The sequence below is a fragment of the Vanessa cardui genome, chromosome 19 (assembly GCF_905220365.1).
Source record: "Vanessa cardui chromosome 19, ilVanCard2.1, whole genome shotgun sequence".
Classification (NCBI taxonomy): Eukaryota; Metazoa; Arthropoda; class Insecta; order Lepidoptera; family Nymphalidae; genus Vanessa; species Vanessa cardui.
This window is the reverse complement of record NC_061141.1, coordinates 3,877,669-3,897,451: the sequence shown is the minus strand read 5'-3', so window position 1 is coordinate 3,897,451 and position 19,783 is coordinate 3,877,669. Positions and strand designations below refer to the sequence as shown.

Genomic DNA, 19,783 nt, shown 5'->3' with positions numbered 1-19,783 from the left:
TCATATTCATATAAGAAATAAATATTGATAATTTGGAATAGCGTACTTAATTCGGATGTGATCGGTTTTACGAATTTTGCCGATGCTCTTACTAAGTTGTGTCGTGCTATACTTGATTTTCTTAAAATTCTACAAAATAGTTCTCAATTCCAATCCGGAATCCGTTAAATCGTTCCCACAATGGTTTCCATTGAGAGCAAGTCAGCACCAGACGCCACTTCGAGATTCGCACGCCGAAATAAAAAATTCGATAAAAAAACGCGACCAACACGTGCCGGGGAATTATTCGATAACCGTCGGGGGCGGTATTTAGATCATTGACGACAACCCTAATTTTACTATTTAGCCACCCATTTGAAACTCAACCTTATACGATAGTCATAGAATACAATTTCGCAAATCATCGCTTACTTTGATCAGTTGTTCTAATGATGATGGAAATTGAACGTTTTGCATTGACAATAAGGTTTAATTTGGCTTGATAGTTACGAGTTGGTTTTACTCAATAGGGCTGTCAGAAGATTTCTCTATTTATTGGTGGGAAAGGCCGCGTGTCAGATCTAACACCAGTTTTAATATTTTCGATCACGTGTCAGACACGCGCAAGCCTTTGGTAAAAAACTGTACGAATGTAATTCGCGTTTTATTGTTGCATTCTACATGTAATGCCTGCCTTTCTTCGACGATATATTTTTGCGGTTAATGGTATGAACGTAGCTTATATGTAATTAGTTGCAAATTGACTGATTCTCAATGGAAAAATTAACGATGTGGAATTTACAGTAGTTTAAATTGAGGCTCTGAACGATTCTTTACAATACTTGTAAAGGGAATTGATTGCGATGTAAATGAGAATCATTATGAAGAAAAGATTAACATTTTATTTAAGTACTAGCGAGCAGACCCGGCTTCGCACGGTTCAAGTGATATGACATCACAGTGGAAATTTCTAAAGTTATAAGTGTTTCTTTACTTTAACTAAAGGCCTTCTTGAGTCACTCTATCTATTAAAAAAAACCGCATCAAAATCCTTTGCGTAGTTTTAAAGATTTAAGCATACAAAGATATATAGGGACAGAGAAAGTGACTTTGTTTTATACTATGTAATGAATTTGATGTATATTTAATTACATGCTATTTACACAGGTCAGTCAGTCAGTACATTGTGCTGGGTACTTTTAAGTGATCAATTACTCTGTTCAGCTCCTTCGCTCCTTAAAATTTGCAGCTCGTCTAGGTGGGTAGTTCCTTCCCTGTACGACATTCTTTGTACAGGATGTCGTACAGGGTTAATAAGATAGTACAAACATGGAATGAATACTTCGAATTACCAAAGTCCAAGAACAAATTAGTAAGACCATTTCATTGGTATCTTGAATAAACAGAAATAAAATCTGATGTTTTTATATGGTTAAAACATCTCGTGGTTCGAGGTTATGGACAACACCGCTAATAAGTAATTATAAATACTTATGTGTAGGATGTTTTTCTACGTATACATGTGCACAAATAGATACACCACCTACACAGAATTTTCCAAAAAACCCTTATAAGATTTGTATATAATGACTGCAAATATCGTATGTTTGATGATTTTGTACTAAATCAATATCTATTCTTAAAATAAAAGTTAAACACCTCCGATATATTTTTATACATTAGTCTTTTCAGTTTTGTTACTATTAGCGCCATCTGTCGGCGAACGGATGTAAATATAAAATTGAAATAACAATTCGCTGCAATTAATTTATTTTTAGTACAAGATAAAAGTATTGTCTTACAATACGTTAGAATTATGAAACAATATGGAACTTACATTACCAAAATATTTGGTAAGGTAAGTTCCATGTTATGTGATAATTTAAATTAAGTAAGTATAAAAAAAACTGTTATTGGTACAATTTTTTACATTTAAAGGTTTTTAAAAAGGTATATAATATTTTTTTGTATTGGTAATTTTAAATGTTGAACTAAGTAGATCTTTTATCTTGCACCTTTTTAAAAATAGTTAATTCTCTTATTTTATACAATATTATGCGTCTTACATACATTTTTTACTAAAGAAAATTTATATACATACTTTTATTTATAGAACGAACCGCAAATGATTCTCAAACACTACGTACAATATTTTTGGTAAAAAATTCGCGATACATTTTATTTATATTACACTTATTTGGCTATTAATTTCGTGCTTAATATTACACTTACTATAAAATTATAGTACGTTTGTTTTGAATTCAATGTAATAAATCAAATAGATAAAATCTTTTACATATTACCATTAAAGAACTATATCAAGACTAAGACTACTAACGCCATCTATTGTTACAAAATCGCACTACACCTCTCACCCCTGACTGAGGACTGTTTCCGTTCACGTGTCGATCACAATGCGATACGACAGCGATATTAAAACGATATAATGGCCCGTCATCGGCGTATCATAATATCGGATTATTTACACTGCACTCAGGAAATTGCCTTCTACAAATCTTAGTAGGGGTTCCAAATAAGTTGCAGAAAAAATAACGAAATATTTAATGCTTATTAATATTTTTAACGAGGATAAGTTTCATTATTTTAAGGAACGATCGTTTCGCTTTTTTATACTACTTGAGTTGAGATGGTACAGTGGTTAAAAAGTGTCTTCCTTACCGATAATTGCGGGTTCCAATCCAGGCATGCACTTACTTAAAATTTATCTCGTGCTTCGACGGAACACTATAAGTGAAAGATTATACTTTATTCAAGTAGGCATTTATAAACACTTTTCAGTAATTTTACGAAATTATATTAAAGGTATGAGTCGAGATGGCCCAGTGCTTAGAACGCGTGCTACTTAACCGATGATTGCGGGTTCACAGGTAAGCACCGCTGATTCATGTGCTTAATTTGTCTTTATAATTCATCTCGTGCTCAGCGGTGAAGGAAAACATCGTGAGGACAAATTTCATAGAAATTCTGCCACATTTGCTTTCCACCAACCCGCATTGGAACAGCGTGGTGGAATATGTTCCAAAACCTTTTCCTCTAAGGGAGAGGTGGCCATTAGCCCAGCAGTGGGAATTTACAGGCTGTTGTTGTTTGTTTGTTTATATTAAAGGTAAGAATATCAGTAGAAAATTTAAAGAAAAATAAGTTTATTTTCAAACATATTTTATTAAAATTCATATTATTGCTTATAACTAATTACATCATTAACGTCAGCAGAATTGAAGTTTTTAATCCGAATCAGAGAGCGGGATAATTTCCTAAAAAGGAAAAAAAAAATAATAATACATGTATATAATACTAGTGCATAGTATATAATAGTAGTGCTAGGGATGCAATTTAATAATGAAGAAAATGATATGATACAACCCATAACATTTATAAATATACTAGAATTCAATGGTGAAAACGTTTTTACAATTTCATCATTAATTTCAGAGGTTACCCCCTACATTCAAACAAATATACAAGGATTGTCCCATAATTTAACCACCACAACAGAATATATTATTCATATATTGTATATTGATTCTCGCTGACTATCTTTACCTGTCTGTGCTTAAATCTTTATATAATATGAGAAAACATCACATACATTACTCTGATCCCAATGTAAGTCGCTGAAGCACTTGTGTTATGGAAATCAGAAGTAACGACGGTACCACAAACACCCAGACACAAGACAACATAGAAAACTGATGGTAATCTACATCGACTCGACCGGGAATCGAACCCGGGACCTCAGAGTGGCGTACCCATGAAAACTGGTGTACACACCACTCGACCACGGAGGTCGTGTCGTCGTTAATAATGAATGTGTTCTTAAATACATTCAGACGAGAAATCTGGATACTTTATTGTGTACTAGTGCTTGCCGAAATACAGATGCATTGCATTATCTGAGTTCAAATGGTAATCCCACACTAGAGAGAGATAAGGCGCTGGACCAACGCCGTATAAAATTTACCTATTTAACTTACTTGGTGGTAGGGCTTTATGCAATCCTGAGTTGGTACCACCCACTCACTGACACATATTTGACCGCCAAACAACAGTACTCAGTATTGTTGTGTTCCGGTTTGTAGGGTGAGTGAGCCAGTGTAACTACAGCACAAGGGACATAACATCTTAGTTCCAAAGCTCGGTGATGTATTGGCAATGTATGGAATGATTAATATTTCTTACAGGGCCAGTGTCTAAGGGCGGTGGCTCATGGGTTCGTCCATTATACATCGTAAATAATGAGGAAATAAATAATTGTATACAGTAATTAATAAATCACGTACCTCAAATTTTTCTATAAATATATCCGAGTCTTCAGACGGTGGGGGCTGCTCAATATTGTCCACCGATGTGATCTGAGGACCTTAGTGTATATAATGAAATAATATTAAAAATTAATGATCAAATGTTAAATAAAACTTGAATTATTTATGAGAACACAGAGAGTCGATTCATATTTAAAATATATTCAATTTTACATCGCCATACGTAACGTATAGCCATGAAAATGTTAACGTATATTTATCCTTCCAGCTTAATAAAGCATGATTTTTAAATTACAGTTGTCAACATACAAAAGAAACAAACAGTTGATTTGCTCAAAGTTAGTACATAGTTCTTTGAATTCTCCATTAAATTTGATGATTCGTAAGGCAAATGTTCTAGAAACGCTAAAAGTGTTACCTATCTCAGATTATATCATATTTACGTCAAATATTTGATTTGATTTTAAACGCGTCAAGAGTAAAAATTCATGTAGTATTTGATCTTCTCCTAGAAATAAGCTATAACGTAAACTTAAAAGCTTTTAGAAAACTTTGCTAAGCAGTGAGAGATGTTGCTTCAGATTCCATCCATCTTTACTTTTCAGAATTTGAGGAAATTCTATAAAAATCGTATGTCAAATTATGAAGAGGGATATAACCTACCATGAATACTAATAATGATTACTAATATAATCAAATTCTTCAAAATCAAAATCAAAAGCAAAATAAACTTTATTCAAGTAGGCTTTTATAAGCATGAATCGTCATTTTACAATTAAGTGAAGCTACCACCGGTTCGGAAAGTAGATTCTACCGAGAAGAACCGGCAAGAAACTCAGTAGTTACTCTTTTTTAACATTTAAAAAATACAACGTCATGTTAATTAAATACAATTATTTCAATTAATGTATCCTGCTTGGAAGTCAAACAGGTATTAACTCCACGCTTTTTTATCATCTACAAAATCTTGTATCGAATAATATGCTTTTTCTACCAATGTATTTTTTACAAACGATTTGAATTTACTAAACGGCAAAGTTAAAAATTTCTGCGGAATTTTATTATAGAAACGGATACCTTGCCCCAAGAAGGATTTATTGACTTTGCGGAGTCGGAAACTTGGCGTTATAAGTTTATCCTTACTTCTAGTGCTTACCGAGCGGAATGCATCCGATGGGCTCGAAGAGATCGAGGGAGATGAGGTCGAGAGGCGACGAAGGCGCCGGCGAGAACGAACGACCTGGAACACTCCAAGTGGTAAGCAGACCGATCGACTGGCGTAACGTCAAATGATAGACACTCTCCAGTAGTTCTACTTCCCGTCATCGGTACTTCAACTTCTAAGTGTAATCCTACTACTATTATAAAGGCGAAAGTTTGTATGTATGGATGTTTGTTACTCTTTCACGTAAAAACTACTGAATGGATTTGAATGAAACTTTACCACAATATAGCTTATACATCAGAATAACACATAGGCTACAATTTTTGAGGTTTCTAATGTGAGGTCAAACACAATGTGAGGTCACATTGCAAACGCTGACTGAATCCTACAAGATAGATCAAAACAATGTACTACAGTATTGTACAACTTAAAAAGGTCTACAAAAAAGTCCGTGATGGTATATGTTTATCTCTTAGGAATAACTCACAATAACCATTTTTTATCCTTTACTTTGTACGAGAAATAATGGCTTATTTACGAAGCGATTTCAAGCGATTACTAGACTAGACGGGACGAACCTGAAGTCCACGCGAACGAAGTCGCGGGCAAAAGCTAGTAGCTAATATAGCTAAGATAAGAGGAAGGGAAACTCTTGGAGAAGAAATATGGGACAATATGGGACAACATCACATACATTACTCTGATCCCAATGTAAGTAGCTAAAGCACTTGTGACCATCAGATATTAAGTGTAGTTCAGTACAGTCAACTTTTAATCGATTGGGACTCATGCATCACTTCCAAGCTGCAGTTATGAAAGCCCGTGAGCTCATGGAACAGAGATAATCGCTTCATGATTTGTATATATGAACATTTGTATACAACTAGCTTAAGCACCATATCTAGAATTGTTGTGCATATACTGTTGCTCAAGTACTTTACGCTACTTTACTTGAACACATCGTTAAGTAAGCTGACGGAGGCAAAAAATCAAGTTAATGTTAACTACTCATCCAGCAAAGTAGTAACGTACCTATATCAAAATCTGTACATCGGCGATCCCTGAGATCTAGTCTAAGACCCTTTGTTTAATATAAATACAGACAGACAAAGAATATAAGACCAAGAATACGGAAAATGATCCAACATCAAGGCAGTACAATATTTCAAAATGAAAATCAAAATCAAAATATACTTTATTCAAGTGGGCTTTTTCAAGCACTTTTGAATCGTCATTTAACAATTAAGTGAAGCTACCACCGGTTCGGAAAGTAGATTCTACCGAGAAGTCCCGGCAAGAAACTCAGTAGTTACTCTTTTTCAACATTTAAAAAAAGTCATGTTAGTTAATACAATTATTATATTAATATATCCTGCCTGGAAGTCAACAGGTTTACTATCAGGAACAGGTTATATTTCTTCATAAGGCATATCATTTTCATATTATTGCTTTTTTGTAATGTCTGATGGTCACAATCGCCCATAGACAATGACGCTATGATAAATATCAATCATTCCTTACATCATTCATGTGCCACCATACTTGGGAACTACTAAAAAGTGCCATACACCCAAAACGGTTAACCTTCCACTTACCAGTTCTTATATTATGTTCATTTAAATTCAGGTCAAGACGACGCAGGGGCTCGAGGGGAGGGAGGTTAGTGGGGATAGAGGGCCCCGCAGAAGCATTGCATGGGTTTTCTTTCTGTTCACCTCCTACAAAACATGTTTCTATAATAAATGGTCTATAAGCCTCTATGAGGATCTTCATTTAAATCGTTGGGCTGTTTAAGATTTTTATTTAATTTTAAAAGTATTCGAATGCCTTAGACAAATAATTTTACAGAAAACTGTATTTTCTAAGCAAACTACTATAGATGTGTATAAAATAGTGTGAATAAGTTGCATGTTTGAATATTGTCTTTATAATTCATCTCGTGCTCAGCGGTGAAGGAAAACATCGTGAGGAAACCTGCATGTGACAAATTTCATAGAAATTCTGCCACATGTGCATTCGACCAACCCGCATTGGAACAGCGTGGTGGAATATGTTCCAAACCTTCTCCTCAAAGGGAGAGGAGGCCTTTAGCCCAACAGTGGGAATTTACAGGCTGTTGTTGTTGTTGTTTTTGTTTGTTGAATAACCAATAAAATTTTAAAAAATTTTAGCTTATAAGTAGATTTTCATCAATGTAAAATTCGAACGAAATACTAATAAAATTATTTTTTGGTCAAACTCAAGTCATACAAAGTTATTAATCTTGTTTTTCTTGCAGAATCTATACCGTTAGAAGACAAAGTGCTGTGATAGACGTGGTGAGGTTCCTCCACAGAGAGCTGCAGCTTCCCGCCGGGTCTGATCTTGGGCACGACCGTCGCGACCACCGGCACGCGAATCTGAACGGCACTGCTGACTTCCGACGTAGTGGCTAACGCGACTTCCTGTATTAAAGATTATAGCTTCTATTTTTCACTAGCAATGATATGACCATTACAGTGTTTCTTTACTAAATTATCCATGTGTTATATATAAAAACCTTATTCTCGAATCACTCTAACCCAAAAACCGCATCAAAATCTGTTGCGTAGTTTTAAGGATTTAAGCATACAAGCAACTTTGTTTTATACTATGTAGTGAAGTCTGCAATTGATGTTTCAGGTATATTTGCTTCATATTCCAAGTCTAGAAAAAAGATAGAAGGTCAAGACAATGGGCTACTTGTTGGTTAGTTCTCACACAATGCGTCACCAACCTTGGAAACTAAGATGTTATGTCCCTTGTACCTGTAGTTACACTGGCTCACTTGTCCTTCAAACTGGAACACCACTTTACTGAATATTGTTGTTTCATAGTAAAAAATTTGAAGATATGGATAGTACCTATATAGACTTATATTAGATATTTATAGTACCTATATTTACTTGGTGGTAGGGCTTTGTGCAAGCCCGTCTGGGTAGGTACCACCCACTCATCAGTTATTCTACCGCCAAATAACAGTACTCAGTATTGTTGTGTTCCGGTTTGAAGGGTGAGTGAGCCAGTGTAACTACAGGCACAAGGGACATAACATCTTAGTTCCCAAGGCATGTGGCACATTGACGATGTAAGGAATAGTTAATATTCCTTACAGCGTCATTGTCTATGGGCGATGGTTACCACTTACCATTAGGTGGCCCATATGCTCGTCCGCCAAACTGTACCATAAAAAAAGACTATATAGATTATTAATAACTATGTTGCAATTGTGAAGCAAAAGAGAGTCTTCATATAAGAAAAGGGACTAGTGCCTTATGCTTCGTTGAGTTAATAATTAAAGAAGATAATTATAAGAAATGACTCCCTTGTTTTGGTGAGGAAAGCAGAACAATGTTCATTGACAAAAATTGTAATCATAATTGTTCCAGTCATACACCTAAAATGCTCTCCTCATTCTTTTAAGCACAAAGAAAATGGACAATGAAAGACAAAAAATTCATATATCCAGACATTTTCTCCTCGCACAACCACTCAGAACTTTACAACCAGCTTACAGTGGCAGGTTTTTCGAACCGATATGACTTGGGAACCTTCCAAAAAAAACATACTCTTGCCTTAATAGCCGGCAACGCTTCACTTTCCATCAAGTGAACTTTCTGATTGTTTGTCACCTATGAAATGAAAACCAATGTAATTCATTTTTTAAGTATTACCTGAGTATGAGCTGCAATATCTTCATTGTTCAACACAATTTTTCCACCAATTTTTAAGTCTTCGGCGGTAGCAGGAACCAACATCTAAAAATAAAATTGTGAAAACTAAAAAAGATTGTCATCGAATTTCATATTGACTTTCAATTATAATGGAATAGCATTCCTTACCTGTTTGCCTCCTGGCAGCTTTGTATCAACGACTTTAACAAGAACAGGAGTTCCATTATCAGACTTCAGTAAAGCGAATGGAGTCTGCCTCGTCGCGAGAGCTATTCCCATATGGTAAGTATTTATGGGGTCTACTATCACACCGTTACTGCCCCATGGAGATTCGTTCCATAAATCGCTCGACACCGACGAAGGCCGTGATGTGTTAAACTGGATTGGTTTGGGCCATATTGATATTGCCTGATCGGGTGGTAAGTAAGGCCCCACGGACGATGACACTTCACAGTGTTCTGATGGTGGTCTTGAAATCATAAAATGAAATATCAAAAGTTAGTCCTTAATTATTTGAATACCCTAGTTGAAACTACAGCTTTCACTGAGTTGTGTTGTACAACATTACTATAGTACACAAGCCGTCACCCCCTTACCTCTTTGAAAGGTGAATTATAAAAGGAGCCTGTGCTTTCCTGAAACTTAACCTTATCTCCATATCAAATTTCATCTAAACCGGTTCAGCGATTCAAGCACGGAAGAGGATCGTTTAGATTTTTTTTCCTTTATAAAATATTATTCGTGGTGCGCTGTTAATATAAAAATGCTTCAGCTAACTTTAGTAAAAACAAGGACTGACAATAAATGGCTTGTTAGTGAAAAATCATTGAACTTATTGACAAATCAGAAAGGAGATCAATCAATTTCTATTTAAATAATATTAACTTTATATGAATGAGACCAAGATTTCCATTCCAGTACTCACCTTGTCAAATCCGTCTGCGTTTCCGTGGCGGACAGAATCGGCACGCGCGGAGCGTTACGACTCTTAACCGTATTTACATTATTTTCATCTGGATGAGCCTGTTTGGGTATGACATGTTTATTTTAGGTTTTGAGGCATAGCAGAGAATGGAGGATTTTGGACAAGAATAAGCGGAGGCTACAGATATTGGTTCCTAAAATTCTAATCAACAAAACAAAAGAAACATTTCATTATTTATTCTTTCTAAAATATGGCGGAATGAATAAGTCACGATAATAAAAAAGGAGAACATTCGTCTGGCAGGTACCATCCACTCATCAGATAATCTCCCGCTAACACATCAATTAGTATTGTTGTGTTTCGGTTTGAAGGTGTGAGCCAGTGTAACTACAGGCACAAGGAACATAACATCTTAGCTCCCAAGCTTGCTGGCAATTACCATCAGGGATAATAATAATAAAATTGTTAAAGGTTTTGGTAGGGGCAAAACAAACAGCGAATGATGATAATGATAGGTTAATTTTTAATCAAAAATTTCACGCTGAGGATTAATTTCCAACTGTACCTTATTTTTATGACACACTAGATTGGATTGCTGATTGAACCCTTTCATACAAATATTGCAACGGTACGGACGCTCGTTGGTGTGAGTGAAGAGGTGGTTTCGAAGGTTGCCTGTGAAGTCAATCAAAATTCAACCTTGAATTAAATATAAATATAGCTATACAAATAATACGACCAAACACATAGTTACTAGTTTTTTTTTTTATGGTATAGGTTGGCGGACGAGCATATGGGCCACCTGATGGTAAGTGGTCACCATCGCCCATAGACATTAACGCTGTAAGAATTATTAACTATTCCTTACATCGTCAAAGTGCCACCAACCTTGGGAACTAAGATGTTATGTCCCTTGTGCCTGTAGTTACACCGGCTCACTCATCCTTCAGACCGGAACACAACAATACTGAGTACTGTTGTTTGGCGGTAGAATAACTGATGAGTGGGTGGTACCTACCCAGACGGGCTTGCACAAAGCCCTACCACCAAGTGAATTAGTATCAATTGCAATAGCTGTACGATAGCGCCGTTTGAAAAGGAGCTTCGTTTGCATTTCCTTTATTTTTAGTATACTAGTTTATGTCGTGGTAGGGCTTTATGCAAGCCCGTCTGGGTAGGTACCACCCACTTATCAGATATTCTAACGCAAAACAACAGTAAGTACTTGGTATTGTTGTGTTCCGGATTAAAGGGTCAGTGACGTAACATCTTAGTTTCTAAGGTTGGTGGCGCATTGGTGATGAAAGGAATGATTAATGTTTCTTTCAGCGGGACTGACCACTTATCATCACATAGCCCATATGCTCGTCCGCCAACTAATAGCACAAAAAACGTTAAGAAATGAATGTACCAAAAATACCAGTTCACTTCCCCCTCTCATACTCGAATGTGATGAATTTTTATATTTTCGAAGGTCAAATGTTAAATATTATATGAATTTTTTTAACCATTATAACTTGTATACAAAAGTAAATCATGAAGATAAAAAGTAACGTAAACAAAAACAAACCCACTTCTGAATATATAAGTGACGAATACACTAGGGAACATTTTGTCTCGTAACATGAAGCGCGATACTCAGTCAACGTGACGCTGCAACGCGATACAGCAACATGGCTCGCAACATTGAGTGTGACACGAAACATGTTGCATGTTGCATGTTTGCTCCAAGAGAGAGCCCATGCGTTTCGCGTCATTGTCTTGCAATTTGCCACTAAGTGTATGTAACATTCTCCAGTTGAAAAGAATCTTAAAGCATTGGGAAATCTGATATGACATATGACACTTTCGGGTTAAATATCTATAAACATGACCTTTCTGAACTGAGATGGCCAAGTGGTTAGAACGCGTGCATCTTAACCAATGACTTCCGGTTCAAACCCAGCCAAGCACCACTATACATATGTATGTGTTTAATTTGTGTTTATGATTCATCTTGGAGGAAAACATCGTGAGGAAACCTGCATATGTCTAATTTCATCGAAATTCTACCACATGTGAATTCCACCAACCCACATTGGAACAGAGTGGTGGAATATGTTCCAAACCCTCCCCTTAATGGAAGAGGCGGCCTTAGCCTAGCAGTGGGTAATTTACAAGCTGTTACTTTTGACCTTTCTATAGTCACAGACTAGGGTGCCCTACATAATGATTGGCAGCATTTGGGCACTTGCACGCTTAGGGCATTACCTGCAGCATGTTGCTCCATTGTTCCCTAGTGTATCCGGGACTTATAGGAATAGCAATAATGCATTAACGTGCTAATAATGATAGACAAAATGGAATGGGATAGGATAAAGGATAATGTTATAAACCTTTCTGATGGAAGCCTTTTGGACAAATATGACACTTGTAAGGCTTCTCGTCCGAGTGGGTCTTGCGGTGGGAGATCAGAGTGGATACTCGGTTGAAAGTTTTGTTGCAGACCTGATTTATATGTTAAATATTAATCTTGTTACTATTTCTTCTTTGATCTACTATTTCTATATATGCTACTGGGTTTAAGCTCCAGGTTTTTATCAATAATAATAGTTCCGACAGCACATCCTGCGCCTGAACTCTTCTGGGCCATGTTTGATTTGTCTTCCCATCAAATTATCAGAGTACAAACAACATCGTGAGGAAACCTGCATGTGTCTAATTTCATAAAAATTATGCCATTTGTGTATTCTACTAACCCGCATTGGAACAGCGTGGTGGAATGTGTCAAAAACCTTCTCCTCAAAGGGAGACCGTAGCCTAGCAGTGGGGAATTTACAGGCTTTTTTTGTTGTTCATGTTTGAATGATATTTGCTAGCGTAATAATTATAGGCTCACGAATCACGAATCATTTTGTGTCCCGTTTTGAAGGTGGTTTTTATTATTTACATCATTATTGTACCAGTGTCCATCGGTGATTTGACCACTTACCATGCAGCTTACGATTTTCCTTGTCTGATTCAACAGAATAATATAAAGTACCGTGACTGCAGCATTTTGATTTATTCGATTGATTTACATCGTTATGTATTTCCACTGTTGTATTTACTAAAAATAAATGATTTTATTTATGTGTTTTTTTTTGTATAATATAATAACAAGCAATAGGTACTCATCAGTCTCCTCTGATGGGAGCATTGTTGAACCACGTGAGAAGAACAGCACGGGAGAGGCCATTTATATCAATACACTCTTGCAGCCTCACCGATCACCGAAGACAACCATCACAGTGGTTTTAGTGGGTAGGAATCCCAAATAATCCTGTTACTTCCATCCTCTTTTGGCCTAAGTTCCTCTCTGAAAGATCGTCAACGAGAAAAAAGGGCATTACAACCATACCTCGCATGCATAAGGTCTTTCCGCAGAATGTATCGCCCGGTGCTGACTGAGGGTCGACAGCTGACGGAAGCTCTTGGAGCATTCATCGCAATGAAAGTTCCGCTCGTCTGTGTGCGTCGGGAGATGACGCATCAAAGTATACTGGTGTTGGAACTCCCGACTGCCTGGTGGAAGGAAATTTTACTTGTTTCTCCTTCACGTTGAAATATTTATTAGAGGTCTGAAAATCTTTCGATATTTCTCCTTTGTTTCTTTTTCCAAATTAAAAAAAAGATGTTAAGGAACGCTTGTGTGCAAATGGTTATAGTATGACAAAACTAGAAGCATCTAAGAAATTCATAAAACCGATCACATACGAATTAAGTACGCTATCCTAAATTATCAATATTTATTTCTTTGATCTTTACACAAACGTAGTAACTAGTAATATCATATGACATAATGGCGTGATAGGGAGCTATTTCTACTGGTTGTATGAATCGGCAGTAATTCGGTTTCGGTTTTATTGAATTTGCCGATGTTACATCTAAGTTGTGTCGTACTATACTATACAATTAGTGAGTTTATAATTGATAGCACACCTTGGGAATGAAACGATCGCCTCCTAGCTATTTCTTTATATTCAATATATGTATACGTATATAACTAGTTTGACAAACAAAAGACTGAGTTTCTTTAGCTGGTTCTTCTCAGGTCAGGGTGTTTCCTTTTCCAAACCGGTGGCAGTGTTTAATTTAACTATCATTTAGTAAATGTAATGCTTCTATGTTGAATGAAGAAATTTGTGTTGATTTTGGGTTTCAGGTCAATTTGAAAAAAAAAGCAATTTATGTTCGCGGCCGTTTATTGTCTAGGTACCTTATAAAGTGCTGTGAATCTATAACCCACTAAGTTATTCTATAACTTACTACTTGGTTTGTCTCAACTTATATGATAAGTTATCATTAAGCATTTACTTACAGATACCACACTCCCATAACTTGACGGTCCGCCCGTGTCTCTTGACGTACTTCACGTAGTGGTACCGCGAACGTGGATCCGCCTTATCAACCTTATGAGTTGTCCGGCCTTTTGATTGGTTAATCGAGTGACCTGGAAATTAATCACGTTGACATACAAAAACCTTATTCTACTAATATTTGAGTGGTACTTTTTTATGGTACCTAGGTTGGCGGCGGACGGCCACCTGATGGTAAGTGGTCACCATCACCTATAGACAATGACGCTGAAAGAAATATTAACTATTCCGTACGTCGTCAATGTGCCACCAACCTTGGGAACTAAGATGTTATGTCCCTTGTGCCTGTAGCTACACTGGCTCACTCACCCTTCAAACCGGAACACAACAATACTGAGTACTGTTATTTGGCGGTAGAATAACTGATGAGTGTACCTACCCAGACGAGCTTGCACAAAGTCCTACCACTAAGTGTTACTTACTTATAGTACGACACAAATTCGACGTAACATCGGAAAATGCAATGGAATGGAAATAAAACCGATTACTGCCGATTTACACGACCAATAGAAATAGCTCCCTATCGCGCCATTCGACGCTATTCGTCGCTATAGATGCTCACGTCAGAGAAAGCAAGTGTATGTAAATCGACGCGTCAAATTGACGAATATATTAGGTCATATTAGAAGTTATTACGTTTGTGCAAAAATCATATTCGTATGAGAAATAAATATTGACAATTTGGGATAGCGTACTTAATTCGGATGTGATCGGTTTTACGAATTTTGCCGATGCTATATCTAAGTTGTGTCGTACTATACTTAATTGTTTACAAGACACCAACGGTCAGTCGTAAAAATCAGCTAAGGACTATTTCTTCTAGATCCTTACTCGGGCGTAGTGATTGCGCCGACTTCAAATAAAAGGGTTGACAAGCAAATAATAGTATTATCCTTTAGGCAGTAAGAGTGAAAATAGTGATGATGATTATAAAACTTCTAAAAATGAACTTTATTTTAAATTAAATATTTTCATAATGTAGCAAGCAAAGAAAAAAAAATTATTTATACACCATAAAATATTTTCAAACAGTAATTTTGATGCATTTATAAGCCTTGATCATTGATTGAACCGATGATTGCGGTTTCAAATCCAGGCAGGTCCACTGAATATTCATATGCTAAATTTGTATTTTTAATTCATCTCATGCTCGATGGTGAAGGAAAACATCGTGAGGAAATCTTCATACGTCTAATTTCAACGAAATTCTGCCACATGTTATCCACCAACCAGCTTTGGAGCAGAGTGTTGTAATACCTTCTCCTCAAATCCTACTCAGAGAAAGATTAGGCCTTAGTCCAGCTGTGGATGCTGCAAATTTAAAGGCTTATTACTGATCATTTAAAAGTTACTTTTAGGACTGCGTGTGATCAAGAATTCAGTATTTAAACTGCGATTTATCACAGATTCTACCGTTTAACTTTTAAGACTTAAACTTGGTTTAGTTCATACCGTTGCTAGTGGACGTTGAAGAAACCGGGTTAGATTCGACTTGTGACTTACTCTGAAGAGTTAGTTCGTTTCTCGTGATATCGTAACCGGAACTCGATGTGTCCTCCTGTAAATAATTTAATATGTTTATAATGATAGAAAACTTGAGCATGGATGTGGATGGATATAGAGGTAGAGGACGACCAAGAAAACGATGGATGGACTGTGTGAAAGACGATATGGTTAGAAAGAATGTTACTTGTGAGATGACGTCTGACAGAGAAGTATGGAAGGAGAAGACATGCTGCGCCGACCTCAAATAAAATTGGGAAAAGGGCAGGAGGATGAATATAATGATAGAACACAAACTTTCGAAACCGTTTTATTCGGTAAAGTTTCGTAAAACCCATTCTTAATTGATGTCTACACCCTATATCAAACCTATCTGTCAAATTATGAATTTGTAAGTGTTATAGTTTCTAATATTTCGTGATTAATTAGTAAGTGGTATTTGCATATAAATTGCAGCTAGTATCACGTATAAAATATATTAACAGCTTTTTTACTATTTTTACATCAATAGAGATCTGTAAGAGAAATTCCTTGCATTTGAATTTTTTTATTTTGATGGTTTCATAATATGACGAAGTTGATTATGTAAAGAAAAAACAACGATTAAAATCACTCGATTCGAATCGATTATACGCTTTTTTAAATAGGTCTCCTCACAGTAAGTGGACAAGACCCTATACATTCTTTATGACAACGCTATGTGTTTTGCCAATGTTTTTGTTACTCCAGCATGATCTTAGTTACCTACCTATACCTACTATAAAGTATAAAGAAATTTTTCCTAACTCGATTACCTAGATTATTTATAACTTTTTTCTTTGCAATTACATGAAAGATGATATGATGCTAACTATAGCCAATACATATAAAATAATTGTAAGCCCAATATCCATCCAATCCAAGGGCTAATAAATCTAGTATGACGTTGAGAGGAAAAAGTTCAAAGGTTATGAAGGCATATTATTCAATACAAGATTATACAGACGATAAAAAAGCGTGGAATTAATACTTGTTGATTTTCAGGCAGGGTATACCTATTACACCAAGTAACTACTGAGTCTCTTGCTAGTCCTTCTCGGAAGAATCTACTTTCCGAACCGTTTGTAGCTTCATTTAATATAGTTGTTAAATGACAATTCAAAAGTGCTTATAAAAGCCTACTTGTATAAAGTATATTTTGATTTTGACTATAATGAGCTATTGAGTCCTGTGATCATACCTTAATTTCAGTAGTCAGTGCCGCATCAAGATCCGTTCCGAAGGTAGTCTGACCCGTCGTACCAAACCCTGGTTCGGAGACAAGAGACGCAATGTTTCCGTCTTCCTCGGTCCATGCGAACCTCGCCTGCGGGTCCAGACCCTCGGAGAAGAAGCCGTCACGAAACAAACGGGGAACCTCAAGCTTAATTGAGATATATTCATCATTAAACAGCAAATATTTTAATACATTAACGGCTATTTAAGTTAGTATGATACATTGTTCCTATTTAGAAGGTATATTCATGCGTCTTCGTTTATTTTTAAATATAATTTAATATTTTTTTTTAACATAATTATAACAGATAAAGCCATAATTACAGTCGGTTCAATGGAAAAGAAATTTACAGGTGACAAACAAATATACATTGATCCATATGTATAAAAATAGTGGTCGTATGCGGTTCCGTTCGCGTTTTAGAAGTCGGCCTGGTAAGTATTTCTTCCTTTGGATTTGCAAGTACAATGATTAAGTCGTGAAAGAACAACAGACAAACAGATAGAATTACTTTTGCATTCGTAATATTCATAAATATTATAATGTAGAAAAATAAAATGTCTAATAAAAAGGTTTCTGAGTATGAAATAAAAAAAATATGGCGAATGCCTGTTATGACAAACACAGACAAACATTCTATTTAATTTGGATCTCTAAAGAAATTGGAAATAGTTTTTCACTTTACACTCCATCGAGATGTTAATTAAATGTATGTAAGACGTCTATGTACTTCCTCATAAATGATACGTACTTCATTGCGACTAGAATTCGACAGTAATGGTTCGTTTCCCAAATATTTCTTATCATACTTGTCAATTAAACATACTTCTCGAATACTGAAACATGAAAAAAAATCCCGAATAAGTAAATAAATAAATGATGAAATCAAAAAACGTAATTTGGAATTCAAAAAAATTTCAATTTAATTATTTTATTAAAAAAATAAATCAACATCGGACCTTATTATCTCATCTCCAGGACGCATGAGGCTGCTCTCTTTTATTTCCTCATCAGAGAACATCATTTATTTTTTTATAATTCAATTATTTTTCAACAAAAAACACACGATACACGTCAAACTTTCGTTTTTCCGCAACGTCGTCTATTGTTATTTTGGTCTCTATGGCCACGGATTCGAAATTTGTTTTGTTTTTTTTTTCGAAATTAAACGGCCATTGACCGCTTTTTTATTTTTATCCAAAGACCTCATTTGAAATTTTTAAGGTCAACGATCTTATGTTTAATTATAAATCATTAATTGTTATTTTTTTTAATATTAAAAATTTATTTTTTTAATAAAAATGATGTGATAGAGATGGAATTTATTTTAAGGTGTTGTTATTTTTATAAGTTTTTTTTTTTAATTTGGGTAATGATTAACGCCGTGTAAGTGAAAATATACAGCCCTAAAATATTTCAAAGATTTATTATTTTCTTTACATTTTAACAAGATCATTTCAATGTTTAGATCATAAAAAATCAAACAAATTATTTATACCAATAGTATTTATTTTTATGTATTGACTATGTGTGTATATAGGTGTAAGCTCTCCAAAAAATATTCTATTAGAAAAAAAAACTGCAGATAGAGTACAGATATTTTTAGGAATAATGTAATTGCATTATTCCTAAAAATATCTTTATTAATATATTTCATCTGTTCAAAGGTGTATTTAAAAATTAAATTTCAAAAAAAAAAAAAAAATTGCACCAAATTTACATACACTGAAAAATAAATAAAAACAATAATATGTAAAGAAACATCTTGTTTAATTTCCTAACGTTACACGAACCGTTCTCCTCCGATTCCATCTGTTTTTATTGAGAATTATTGAGTCAGTCTGGGCTCAAGGATAAAAAGCAATTCTTTGAGTAAGTATATTCCAAAGTGGTTTGTTAACTTATAAGTGGTCTGCTCATTTCCAGCGCACTCAATGGTCGAGTGTGCTTTGAGTTGCCAGTGTTTGATAGAATCGTAAGGATAAATAAAAAGTCCCTCTTAAACTTGACTTTATGTATATAAGATACAGTCGGAGTTATTTTCGCTTACTTATTTTTATATGTTTAATATTTATAGATGTAATTATTGTTGCTTTAGACGATAAAAAAGCGTGGAATACTTTTTGACTTCCAAGTAGGATATATTACATACATATTTAATTGTAATTAACTAAAATGTCTATATTTTTTGAGGAGCTGAGATAGCCCAGTGGTTAGAACGCGTGCATCTGAAACGATTATTTCGGGTTCAAACCCAGGCAAGCACTACTATATATATGTGCTTAATTTGTGTTTATAATTATAAATATCGTGCTCGGTGGTGAAGGAAACCATCGTGAGGAAACCTGCATGTGTCGTAACTTCATCGAAATTCTGCCACATGTGCATGCCACCAACCCGCATTGGAACAGCTTTCCTTAATGGGAGAGGAGTCCAACAGTGGGAAATTTACAGTCTGATACTTCACTTTTACTTTACGCGTATTTTTAATGTTGAAAAAGAGTAACTACTGAGTTTCTTGTCGGTTCTTCTCGGTTGAATCTATTTTCCGAACCGGGTAGCTTCACTTAAAATAGTTGTTAAA

The 19,783-nt window shown here is 35.4% G+C and overlaps 1 protein-coding gene across 1 annotated transcript; it reads right to left on the bottom strand.

The window, feature by feature from the left end:
• Positions 1–3,224: 3,224 nt before the first annotated feature.
• Positions 3,225–18,043, bottom strand: LOC124538111 (zinc finger protein 415-like; the record flags this gene model as incomplete). Its single annotated transcript, XM_047115113.1, has 15 exons — positions 3,225–3,254; positions 4,281–4,360; positions 5,419–5,502; positions 7,023–7,145; positions 7,715–7,873; positions 9,146–9,203; positions 9,288–9,588; positions 10,045–10,142; positions 10,610–10,719; positions 12,420–12,531; positions 13,424–13,587; positions 14,384–14,515; positions 15,894–15,999; positions 17,164–17,346; positions 17,951–18,043. Coding segments are annotated over 15 exons (1,833 nt in total), but the record flags the coding sequence as incomplete, so codon positions are not given.
• Between the last annotated feature and the right edge of the window lie 1,740 nt (positions 18,044–19,783).